Consider the following 13468-nt stretch of genomic DNA (forward strand, 5'->3'; position numbering starts at 1 on the left):
AGACCCCTCAAGAGCTTATTTGTAAAGCATGTTTGTTACAGAAGTCCTGCACAGAGCAGCAAAGGACACACGTTAAGAGAACTATCAGCGGAGTTGATTTCACAACATATGGCATTTGGGCATTAAAGTGTCTACACACATGTATATTTGTAACGCTTTCATTCATTTACTCTACAGTATACGTATTAAGTTTAAGGCCTAGTTCAACATTTTGAAGTTGAGTAACACATACCACTCTCCTGTCTGCATGCTAAAAATAAATCTACAAACAGCTAGCCTGCAGTCCAAAGGCAACAAAATCTGCCTACCAACATCTTAAAAACGCACATTAACTCCCCTATAATCACAATATGTCTTTTTACACTTCAAACAAATCAAACAAATGAAATATAACATATAACATTAGGTGTCATAGGTTATTAGGTGAGCTTTAGAGGTGCTGGTTCCCGTGGACAGAACAAGAATTGCAGTTTCTACCTGTTTTAAAATATCTATGCTAAGATAAGCTAGCCAGCCACTGGCTTTAGTATCAATGCTGAATCATACCCTCAGCAAAAAAGTGTGTGAGTGTATTCCCAAAAATGTTAAATTATTCCTGTAGTATAAGTTAGTTTATAAGGAGTGCCATTCTGCTCAATGTAAATGATACTAAAAAGAACTGGCCATGTCAACTCATGTGCAGTCAGTGCTTCACTCAGCCTTAAATATCCGCCCCTCCTTTTTTTAATTGAGTGAACTGACCCTTTAATATTTCTGTCCTTACAGGCTGACACTGACACTTTATTCATGTGGATGCAATAATCCTATTATCACAGCTTATTTCTCAATTACATATTTAATTTCCCGCAGATAGTAACAACTCCAGGTACAGTAAATAGCGTTTTTGAAAACAGATTAGACTCCATCATCAATGATCCTGACGAACTAGAGTGTTGTTAATGCTGCTTTTCTAGACTGCAAAGTGTGCGCATCTCATGAGAATAAAATAACCTGAGGCAATGAAATGCAAACACATCTCTAATCAGACCAAGATGAACTATACATATCCTGCACAATCTAATATGTAGCACCATATTAGCTCTATTTTTCAGTATTTTCAAGCTTTTTGCTCATTGCCCTGTCTTGCAGCCATTTCCTTGTCTGTTTAATAAAGTCCTTTTTGTCAAGGGAACCAGGGTGATGATACTTGTAGGTAGGGCTACAAAAGTACATTTTCCCTGCAGAACTCTATTTTCATTTCCTGAAAACATAAAATGTTGATAGTTAGCCAAGAAGATTGATACCACGAACATATCTGTATGATAAATACAACTACAAGACTACCCAGCAACCGGTTAGCTTGGCATAAAAAGGCATGTCTTGTAGAATTCTCTGGTCCTGTTACATAACACACCATAAAACTTCACTTGTAGATTTACACTTTGTATTTTTTCTATGAATTAAATGAAATGAAGTTAATTAGTGAACTTTGTTCTACTAGGTGGATTTTGTTATCTTTGCACACAGCAAAGCTTAGCTAATCTAACCAGCTGGCTGTAGCTTTATATTAAGCATTCAGACATTAAAGTGGTATTGATCCTCTCATCTAAGCTTTGGGAAAAAAAAGCAAGTATTTTCCAAAATGTCAAAACTTTTCCTTTAAAGGAGTTCCAGTATTTGTAAGTTTTGCCATCGCTACATAGCCAATGTTAGCATTAACAGCCATTTACTTAAAAGTCTAGAAGAAACTTTACATTTCATCATCAACCTTCATTTACTCACTAAGAACTGTCTCCAATGGTAGAGAAAAAACCATCTTGTTTTGCTTCAATTTCTATCGCTTCTTTTCTTCTAATGAAGTTAGCATGCTGACCAGCTAGCCATGGCCTGGTCAGACTGTCCTGTCACTTTCTGATACTGAGACACTGTAGCGTCCAATCTGCCCTGAAGAAGTAGCGCAGCTCAGAGAGCATATTATAAACTCTGAACAATGGCTGAAGCTCTTACCAAGACTGTCAAGTAAACAGCTGTTGACGCAAACGTTGGCTATGTAGCAGTAGCAAAACTTACAAATAGCACCTTTAAATATTTTGGATATACACAGTGATAGCGTTACAATGTGCAATTAAGTAGAAACATTACACTGTCCAGGACAATCATAACTGCTCTGTCTGAACAAATTATGCTATCTTATCAAACATCTATGAAGGTAAAATCAAGGAGCAATACTGAAAATACATCTCTTGGCAAGGAAACTGATGCATTTATTTCAAACACTTTTGATTCTAAAGTTCTTCTTGGAAGAAGCCAATTAAATGAAAGTTCATATACTTCATATACTGAACATACACAGGGACTCCTGTGGTGTTCAACATATCCAGGAAATGTTTGGAATGAAATCATGTAGTTTTGTTTTTGATGTACGCTCTGTCTTTCATTCTGCTCCACCTGCTTCTTCTTTAATTAATGATTTCCCAGAATTTCTCAAACAAAGGGCATGAACATAACAGTGTGGGAGGTATATAATTAACTTAAGGTTAGCTGGAATCTATTGGATATTCATTCACTGTATATTTCTTACCAACACTCAACATTCTCAAATATTTTCAGTGCTGGGTATTTCTTGTTTGCCTTGCAGGTAATTGGCAATGGAAAAAAAATTATATCTAATTTCCAACATCAAGGGAACTTCATTATTTTAGGTGCAAAGATTTTTTGTGATTAAAGCACAGCTCCACAACACAATGTACAACTTAAGCGGGTAGACCATTTAATACTCGGATGTCTTTTACTTCAGGGGCATTTTAGTAACTGAAGCATTTAAATGTATTTCACACAGCACTAGATATCAATGCACACCCACACGCAGTCATGATTTGCATTCGTAAGAGGTGCACAGCGTGTGCTAAATGCTTCTGACACAGCGTTTGCATTGTAGTCTAATTGAATCATCATGTTTATGGTGAGATGTGCATAATACATTTCTTTTTTACATAGATGCTGTTTTTACCATTTAGCATTTGGCATCTGGTTTCTGGGTTGGACAGGCAGAGGGGGAGAGACCCTGACAGAGGCTGATACGACAATGAAAAAGAGAATAAAATGTGGAAGGACACAGCAGAGAGGGAGACAAGATGAAGCTGCTTCAGTTTAGTTCATCTCAGTTCAGCGTGTGTTACTGGCATAAATGTATAGAACAATATCATCAAAGCAAAAAGATAAGAGAACGTTTTAACATAAAATCCTTCACCGCTTTTGAAATTGATTTTGTATCAGAGCCATTGCGAGGGAGGAACCAGATTTCTTTGAATTCAAATTTTTCATCACCAGTATTGACAGTGCATGTGGAAGTTCAACACGTGCACTGCAATCCATATGTGTCAAATCTAATTGCCCATCAGTACACAGTATAATCTACATACTTACAAGCAGAGGTGGGTAGGTGGGAAGAGTCAGGTCCTGAGTCACTAAATTAGTATTTATGGTCTGGGTTCAGCTTAATGCAAGCAGCTTAACATCATAACATAAAACATAGTGAAGCAGAAATAAGTTGTGAACACAGCACTGACATAGTGTCAATGTAATACAAGTAATGCAATATAAGCTGTTATGGCTAGCATGTTAGCAAGCAGCTAACACACACATCTAGCAAACACGGGTGTCTCTGGGTACGTTAATTAATTAATTTTTCGAAGTCTAATATTATCTCTCTTTTTAGGTCTATTTTTGGTCTCCAGCAACCCCTAAGTAAAATAGCTGGCTCTTAAGCTGCTACGTGCTACACAATGTTCACATGCTAACTGCTAACTTATCTTTATCTTTCTGCAAACATGTCATTTTTTATTTTTTTGTCAATATATATGTATTAATATATATATATATATATATATATATATATATATATATATGAAAGTAACAACAACATTATAGCCACTTCAACAGACCATAGTATAGTAAGTTACGTTAATGTTAGCTTGCCTTTTTATAATATCCTAGCTTGCTTGTTTGTCTGTATTTCACTTTATTTTTTAGTTTTTATTTGTTGAAGTAATTTTTCACTTAGTTTTCCAAGGCTTACTTTTATTATATTCATGTTGAGTTATTGTAATTGAAAAAAGAACGTCAAAAAATACTTTTTGTCAAGGTCTTTGTTGACGAAAAGGCTGGGTGATGTGCATGTGAGAGAAAGTGAGAGAGAGAGAGAGAGCCACAGCAGCATACAGGGAAGGTAACTGAATCACTGGAGGAGAAAACAAGATGGTGCAGGTTGCAGATGGGTTGATGAAGAGGAGAGAAACTGAGGGATGGATGGATAAAAGGCTTTCCAGGCCTCTAGTTCAATGCTCAGTGCTCTTGGTTAGGTCAATGACTAAAAAAAAAATCCCTGTGTCCCCTAGAAGACACACACACACACACATGCACAAGCGCACAAATACACACATACACAGCATTGATGGGATAAGTGGTTTAGATCCACTTAGATGAGAGGTTGTGGTTAGGGGACAATGGGTGAGTCCTGTGTGTGTGTTTGTGCGCGCTTGGGTGAGAGAGAAAGAAAGAGAGATCAATGTGGTCTTTTGTGTCTGGAGGTGAACTTGGGAGAACACGCACAACAAGACCTACACAAGCAATTACAATCACCTTGAGGAGACACCGCATCACACATTTCATAACAAACTTTAAACTTCATTCTTTTTGGTTCATCAGATAATTCGGCCCAAGCACCTACTGACACTCATGAAACTTCATAACAGCAGGATGTAGTGTCATATCTCGCTTGCAGCCTCCCACATAGCACCAATACAACTCACCCTTTTCTCATTTTTCTCTTTAACATAAAGCCCGCAGATCTGTCTTACAAGTTATTTTTTTCAGCTCTGCCCTCATGCACCTGATCCAAGTAAGAGCTGCACCTTAATTGTATCAGGTGTGCATCAGGTGGGCTGTACAATTAGGTTGAGAAACATATGTAACTCATGTATCTGTACATGTATCTAAAGTAATGTAACATAATAAAATACATTTTAATGTGTTATTTCTTTAATTAACATTAATTATGTTTTCAGCCACCGCTGTACACCAAGCGTTGACATATTATCTTTTTCTATGTATAGAAAAACATCTGTCAGCTACGACTGGAAAACAGGTTAATTATGGAAGTAAAAGCCAAACCAGAACAGATGTACTGTGACCCCAAAATGAATAACTCGGCTCTGTGTGTTGTTCATATCAGAACCCCGCTCACATTACGCAGTCAGTTAATCTGTAGTTACCAAAACATATGAACTGATGTAACTTTAAATGTATTTGTCAGGAAAACATCTATGGAAAGTCATTAATCTTAACCAAAATTTAGCCTTTAGATATTCTCTGTTTTGTACCAAATTTAGCTGCTTGTTACTCTCCAATAGTTTTCCGAAGTGTGTGACCTTCGGCCAACACTGTGTTTGTTTCATATTGTACAAAGAGTACATTGAATTATGTTTATTTGCAAACTCTTTCAAAATGTCTTTAGTGTACAATCTGTGTATACTATGCAATTAGGACACCATATATTATAATATTTGTTATATTAGTCAGGATTAGTGGTAAATTCATCATATTTATTTTATTTATTTACTTTTTTATGTTAAATTGACAAAAATTTACTTTAAAGAAAAATTTTTTTGCTTTGACAGTTTGAGCCTTTTTCAAAGCGCATCTGAAAAAATAATATAATCACTGATGCATGTCATTGCCATAACACCTATAGTTTCTTCATTTGGGATGAGGATCGACATGGACAAGATACAGAATAGTTAACAACCCATGAAAGGAATACACCATTCCCTCGATGGTGTGCCTTCACAGGGTTTAATTTCTTATAGAATTTGATTTGTCTGTGTGTGTTAGAGGTTGTACAACCCATAATTTCTTCTGGATGCCGAATCCTTCATTGTTGTCGATGAAACACTGAGATGTCGGAGGGCCTATAATTTCACCAAAATACCCACAACAGCAGCCAATACTGGTCTACCCAATACTTTGACCATGAAAACAGCTCTTACACCGCTTTACACAGAGTTCCAGTGTTGGACAATTGGAGGAATCACTCATCTCAACATTCTCATTCACTCTTGGACACATAATCAAATCTCCTCAAAAAAAATCCATTCAGATTCGACTGGGGTTGCTGGACTTCTAATAGAAATACAGATTTCACTCACATGTTATCTTTGTGATGTTGAGTAGTTCAGATTCACAGATTGGATTCAGCAATTGAGCACTTCTTTTCCGAGGAACTCTGCATATTTGTAAGGTTTTAAAAATCTGCCACCGTCAATAGAGGAACGTGGTGAAAACATTTTCCCAATGTTGTGTTTGTGATCTGTTCAGGAACTCAACATACTGCATGAAAGTCTCCATGTCGATGACGGTGGAGGAGAGTGACGAGGGGAAATGCTTCAGCAGCAAAATCCGCCATCTGGAGAAAGCTGAGATCACCCACAGCAAAATGATCACCTGTCCTGATATAGAAGACTATATGGCTCCGTACATACAGCCACAGATGACCTGGTATAAGGTATGACACACACATATACACTCACACATATACACACACCTAATAGCTACTGTATGTCCTCTGTAGACTGTTGTAGCTGAATCAATTCTGTGTGCGTCTGCTGTCAGGAGTGTGAGCGGGTTGAGTGGAGAAGTTCCATCACTGTGAACACCACACACATCGGGATACCTGAGGTGGAGGAGGGTGACGGGGGAAATTACACCTGTGAGTTACAGTATGGATCGAGACTTGTGCGGCGGACAACACAACTCAAAGTGACAGGTAGGACACAGTGCATTAACGGATGAATGGTCCTATGAGGAAAATCTACATCACAACGTAACTTGTAGAGGCGTTTGGGTTCATCTCAGTCAGCAGTTGCCCTGTGGTCTGTTTGAACATGGTAATTTTTCAGTATTAAGACAAATATTCCCCTGAAATATAACCTTTTTTTTTTTTTTTTTTTTAACTAACATTGCCCAGAACAGGCTGTGGAACACCCTGACATTCGCAAATTGCTATCTTACGATTACTGCATCAACAATCAGATGCAACACATCATTTTAATAAAATCTGAAACACCTGATGTTGTAAACCTGTAATTTTCTGCCAGAGAACGTAACATAGGAATGACTCTGGCCAGCTGCAAAAGATCAGCAGCACACCGCAGGCGCTGGTGTTACGCAGTTCCTGCTCAGTCCATATATAGTATCTGCAGGTGCTCACAATGCACATGTGAGAATTTAGTGATGAACTGAAGTGAAACTGATTTAATGGAGCAGAAGCTTGTGGATTTTCCCTTTTAGTGGTTTTGGTGATTCGGAGGCTTAAAGACGTCGAGCTGTCTGCTTAAACTGGACTAAATCTGGTTGAAAAATGTCAAGTGTTCATATAATATTTATTTAAGAGACATTCAATGACCGCATTTCCAACATGTAGCCTAACTGTTTCTACAGGAGACCCTGGACATAGTAAATTGGTTTGAAATTGAAATCCACTTTACATATGTATTAGTGTGATGGAACATGGAATGGCAACTTCTGCTCCCAACCCAGATTTGTATGTTTACTGGCACTGCAAAAACTACATGGTGGATAGATGGATTGACAGATAAATGAATGGATGAATACACAAATTAATGAATTAATAGGATAGGTCAGAACTGGTCAGGAGGACAGGTGAGGCTGTGAGATAGTACCAGAGTATTTATCTGATTTTCAAATAATTCTAGGCTTGATGGATTATATGTATATATTAGATGTACCCTCACACAATGGGTTTGTGTGAACTGGCTGCAGTAACACAGTGGAAACACAGTGGGCTTAAACCATGGCAGAAATATGTTCTCTGCTTGCTTTTAATGTACAGTGGATCTCTGAGTGACTCCATCCATCATTATGACAGATGCCCAGACTCAGCGATACATCATTCATCATTACTACAGCACTTTTAAAGTTTCCTTGAATGCACAAATACAAAGTTATCCTAAAACAATTGAATGCATTTACATTCCTGGCACCGTTTTGTGTGTTTGTATTTGGTCTATTTGTCTTATTCCCACATTAAACATAGATTGTTTCAGGCTCCAGTGACTTTTGACTTGACGTTGACTTGGCAGGAACATCTGCACTTTGCTGTTATGAGTTTAAGCTGACTTCCATTTGCACTTTTGTATTTCATGTGTGTGCGTTTGTGTGTGTGTGTGTGTGTGTGTGTGTGTGTGTGTGTGGGTGTGGGTGTGGGTGTGGGTGTGGGTGTGGGGGGAGGAGGAGCTGCATTCCCTTTGATTGTGTGTTCATTCCTGCTTGTGTTCTTATTGTTGTGCCATGTGCAATATGCCTGTTGGTGCAATGACAACACACTGCTTATTTTCTATGACACACACACACGTACCCTGCCTTTGCTTCTCTTTACACTGTTTGGCACTTGCATTCACATCCACACATGAAAACACACAAACTGACTCATCTTCCAGTCCATAATATGATGTGCCATGATAAGCAGCATGGATTGAGAGAGGATACAGCTTCAACAGTTTCCTTTCAGAGTTCTTGCATTCATGGCTCCATATTGCTTCCACTTTGAATCCCAGAGCCAAAGACAGGATCACATGTACAAGTACCTCTTCTTCAGTAGAGTTGATATGAGAAGCCATAGCTTCATTTGTCAAGGAATTATTCAGTCCCACATTTTCTGGGTTCAACCGCGCTCATGTGGAGGGAGATAAGAGCAGAGAGAGGAAATCACAGCCTTTCTTACACAGTACATTTTCTCACTATGCATTTATTGTCTATGTACTGTAAGGGAAATTGTTTCCTGTGTTGTCTCACTGGAACATCTCTCGGGTTGGGCATAAAGCATTGCTTAAAGGTTCCATATTTTACACTTTTCCAGTGTAGTTTCACATTTCCTCTCTCAGGCTTCTCTTTGGAGCTCTAGTAACAACAATTTGGTGAGCCAATCACAAGAGAGAAGGCTCTAAGCCTCTCTTCTGATTGGCTGACAGTTGTCTGAGTGATCCAATAAAGCAGATTTCAGGTAAAACACAAAAATTACAAACCAAATCTTACAAGGTTGGATGGTGGGTCCAGGTGGGTGGGGCTTGCGGCATGGCTGAGAGCGGTGACTGCTTTGTTGTGACATCACTAAGTCACAGGAATTCCTGATTGCTCATTTTAAGGCTCCGTTTCTGAATACAGGCTGTGTGCATTTCTCTGTGGACTGAGCGCTTTGATACTTTCATAGTATTAATATAGAACCTATACCTGCTTTATAATCAAAAAAGACATGGGAATCTACTTTTATACAATATGGGACCTTTGATGCTGTGATCAAATAGGATTATTTTTATTGTGTTGTAATAAGGAGAGAAATAGCTCAAAGGATAGAGGGAGTATTAGAACGTACAAAAAAATGTAAAAAAGAAAATCGTTGGTAAAATATAGTACAGCATAAATTTTTACCTTTGATAAAATGTATCTTTCTGTTTTTTACATTGACCTTTCCTAACATAATACTGTTCACACTGTGGCAATAAAAGCAGGTAAATGAGATGTAAAGGGACACTGAGGTTCGACACTGTTGTTGTCCTTTCTCAGAGGATTTGAATTTTTATTTGTGTCGTGCTGTTTTAATCCCTGCGATATATGTAAATCTGTTCGCAGAGATGTATCACATTGTCGGTCTGAATTTTCGTGGTAGGTTGTGAGGTTTGCTAATTGTGGTTTCTCTCAAGGCAAACAGTGCCATTATAATGAGACCATACTGAAATACTCTGCATCAGTTTGATTCCTCCTACTATAAACTCTGACTTTAGATGCTACATACACAAAATGCTGTGAGATCAATTTATTTCATCCTGTTTTGGAAACCAGAATATCAGTTTGAATCTTATTATCTTATTACTCTCTCTCCTCTTTCATCCTCTCTCTCTTCCTCTCTGTATTCACCCACATTCAGATCTATGACTCTTCCTGTCAACCTCCTTTTTCTCCATTTCTACACACAGAAAGCTTAAGGCCAGTTCTCAGGCCATTCCAGATCTAATCCGCATGACCCACAGAGAGACTTGTGTGACTGTTTACATGCATGAATACATATGAGTGTGTGTGTGTGTGTGTGTGTGTGCGTGCGTGCGTGCGTGCGTGCGTGCGTGCGTGCGTGCGTGCGTGTGTGTGCATCTTGACTGCCGACTAGTTGCAAAAGATTTACTGTGTCATGGTACTTCAGCATTTTAGCAGCAACATTTGCTGTTGTAAAGGATCCATCTCTCTCACATGGTGGAATCGGGGATTTCTTCAACTTCAGCTTGGTATCTCCAGCAGCACGCCTCTAACGATGAATAAACAGTGAAAACCAGCCCCCAAGATATCTGTCAGTGTGTGCCAGGCCTTGGCTAAACATCTCTGTCCTTGATCCTGTAGTTAGGTCTGTGTCTCTTGGCAGAAGGCTTTATGGCTGTGCTTTCAACATTAAATGGAGATTAAAGTAAAGACACAGACAGAGCTTGCAGATCAGCTGTTGGCTATGATGTTGATTCCAGCAAAATACACTTATCTGAAAAGAAGCACTGGAAATAGACCCAAAGTTAACTGAGATCGAGGAAAAACCTGCAGTAAGGAGGGTATCTCCTAAATGTGACACTCTGGATGTTCTTCATCCACAGCTTCTTACTGTTACCTTTTAAACATTCACAGCTTTTAATTAACTGCTGCACCTGAGGGAAGCGAACACTTTGTAAGGCTGGATAATCTTTTGTCTTTACAATGCTGTTCAATCCGAAGCCGTGGGACATCCTTGGGTCTAGACTCTAGATTGGTTGTGTACCATTTGGGGTTGTGTGTGTTCTGTGGCCATGAGTCCAGTTACAATGGGGATTAAAGTTGAAATAAAATGGAACAGAATATGGTAGAAAAGGGAAGTCTGAAGAAGGATTGAGTCATATGAGTGGTAGACCACGCCTCCCAGTAAAGATAAGTGATATGATATTGATTTAGCCAAACCTGGTAAACACACTCTTGTGGACAGGTCATGCGAAGAGAAGCATCAGCATAACTCAGCCAATTAATATTTTTTCTGTTTTTAATAAAAACCAATCTTTATTTGCACAGTGAAGAAAAAGGTGTAGGAATGGAAACAGACAAAGCAAATGATGCAAAGCAAAAAAGTGTCTGCAAGCCTGTGGAAATGTGGGCGATTTGACAAACTTATATCCTGGATGATTTTACATCATTATGATTAAGAAGATATTTAATTGTAAAAGTTCAGTCGCTGCTAACCAGCCCATTTTCAAATGTCAAACAGCTAGCTTGCGACGGCAGTCTTTGTTCTGCTCTAAAGGCTCAGTGAGTTTGGCGTAGCAGCACATGTACCAGTTCTCCACCTGAGCAGAATAAGAACCACTGTCACCAGCAGCAGTCCAAGACGGTACAGTTACAGTCCCTCCACGTGATGAGAGACCTAGACTTAGTTTCTAGTTGGGACTTTCACAAAACAGATCACGCAGATCATGATTCAGATAGTGGATTCCAAATCTACCGGAAAAAGACTGTCACAGGATCTTTTAGCCAGATCGCCCACCCCTATGTGGAATGTTTGAGGAAATGCTGCAGCTCTGACACAAGTAGCTTTTCTGATCACTGTTATGACTACTGTTATGTGAATATTAGGAGCTGGTTTGTCAAAATAAACAACAGGTGGAGCCAATTCTCTAGTTGGCTGGCATTAAACCACTGTAGAAGAAGACAGTGCAACAAGACAATGGAGTCAAAAAAGCAGCAGTCAAACCTCAAACTATTATTATTATTATTATCATAAATTGTAAACATGATGAAAATATGGCATTTCTGATTCTTATATGTATCAATTGAAGGAAAGTAGCTGTCTCCTTATCGCTACACAGATGCGATGTTCTCATCTGCAGCTGTTTAATTTATTCACTAAGTCTGTTTCCGTTCCACTCGCATTTTGCTTTTGTCATTATGCAAACATTTCCACCTCAGCTAAGCGTAAGAACTTTTTGTGATATAATGATATATTCCCACAGTTTTTTTTTTTTTTGTTTGTTTTTTATCTCAAATTGAAAACTTGCATTAACAAACATGAAAACAGGTGGAAGGAAACCCACCTATTGCCTGGGAAGCGTCAATATCTGTACAACATTTTCATTTCAGCCATCACAAGACGCAACTGTGTGTGAGCGGTGTAATGGCAAGTGTTTTTATAAACTAATCACAGCAGAATATTACAGGAGGAGAGGCTTGCAGTGCTAGTTTTATGAGACTCTACCCACCTCATTCAGCCAGTCTTAAATGAACTTTTAGCAACTGCCTGCTGCTGTTTGGTCTTTGAGTGGTTCTTCCTCTCTGTGTGTTTGTGTGTGTTCATCAACACGCAGTTGTTAGTAATGCTGTATGATCTGTCAAGTGATCACAGAGAACAGTTATATAGTATTACTGCTGTAGCCTGGGGGAGGGGGGTGGGGGGATGGAGGGGTGAGACACACAAACACTTAGGCAAACATAAACAGATGAAGTGCACACATGATCCACTGGTTAGAACGCATCTGATTGGGTCTGAGCAGTGGTAACTCAGGGTCAGTGAAGGGAGAGAGAAATGAGAGGAGGAACAGAGAAAGATAAAGAGAGAGGAAAAGTATTTGAAAATATGACCAAAGTACCACACTTAAATCACGGTTAGCTGACCTTTGACCTTGGATCATGTTGTATGCATAATTCAGGTTATACAGGATGAACAAGGAGAGGCACTAAAATAATGAAAAAGATACAAACTGAGAAAATATCAGAACAAATGAGAAGAAAACCGAGGAAACAGCAAAAATTATAGTTTGAAATGTTGTTTTTATGTCTCAAGTTTGACAGTTGAGCTACAGGGAGAAATAAACTATGAAATATGAATAACATAGATGTAAATGGATGGATAGATAGATTGAGAAGAAGAAAAAGGGAGATGTAGAGTTATCATATTACTAATAAATGCTTCTTTACTGTGCCACTGTAGATACATATTATAATATATTTATATAATATAAATAATACTTAAAGAAATTATGGAAAAGATGAAGTGAAAATAAAAAATCAAAGTGCAAACAATGTTAAAATTGACACAAGTGAAAATAAAAATAAAACTCTTCCATTCAGCCGGGAGTGTTTTCTACATCTCCAACCTGATTTTCATCATTATCCAAGGAATAAATGTTGTTCAGTGAAATGATCAAATGATAGTTTTTATCAAAGGGAGTTTGTGCAGACAGAGGGAGAGTGAGAAGCAGACAGACTGAACTCTCTAATCTTGTTTTTATATCCGTCATGTCCCACAGTGAAGAGCTTTACCAGCCCTGAGCTGCCTTCAGGAGCAATCTGCTGCCTCCTGCACCACAGCTCCGTCGTGTTTGTGTTTGTGTTTGTGTGTGTGTGTGTGTGTGTGTGT

The 13468-nt window shown here is 38.6% G+C and overlaps 1 protein-coding gene across 1 annotated transcript in view; it reads left to right on the top strand.

The window, feature by feature from the left end:
- il1rapl2 (interleukin 1 receptor accessory protein-like 2) overlaps positions 1-13468 on the top strand; it is a 153032-nt gene that overhangs the window by 19401 nt on the left and 120163 nt on the right. Inside the window, exons 4-5 of the mRNA XM_023423340.1 lie at positions 6355-6541; positions 6649-6802. Coding sequence (XP_023279108.1) covers positions 6355-6541; positions 6649-6802 — 341 coding nt within the window. The remainder of the gene's footprint in view (positions 1-6354; positions 6542-6648; positions 6803-13468) is intronic.

The sequence above is a fragment of the Seriola lalandi genome, unplaced genomic scaffold (genome assembly GCF_002814215.2).
Source record: "Seriola lalandi dorsalis isolate HSWRI2012SDOR001 ecotype SW California unplaced genomic scaffold, Sedor1 jcf7180002054691, whole genome shotgun sequence".
In the NCBI taxonomy this organism is placed as follows: domain Eukaryota; kingdom Metazoa; phylum Chordata; class Actinopteri; order Carangiformes; family Carangidae; genus Seriola; species Seriola lalandi.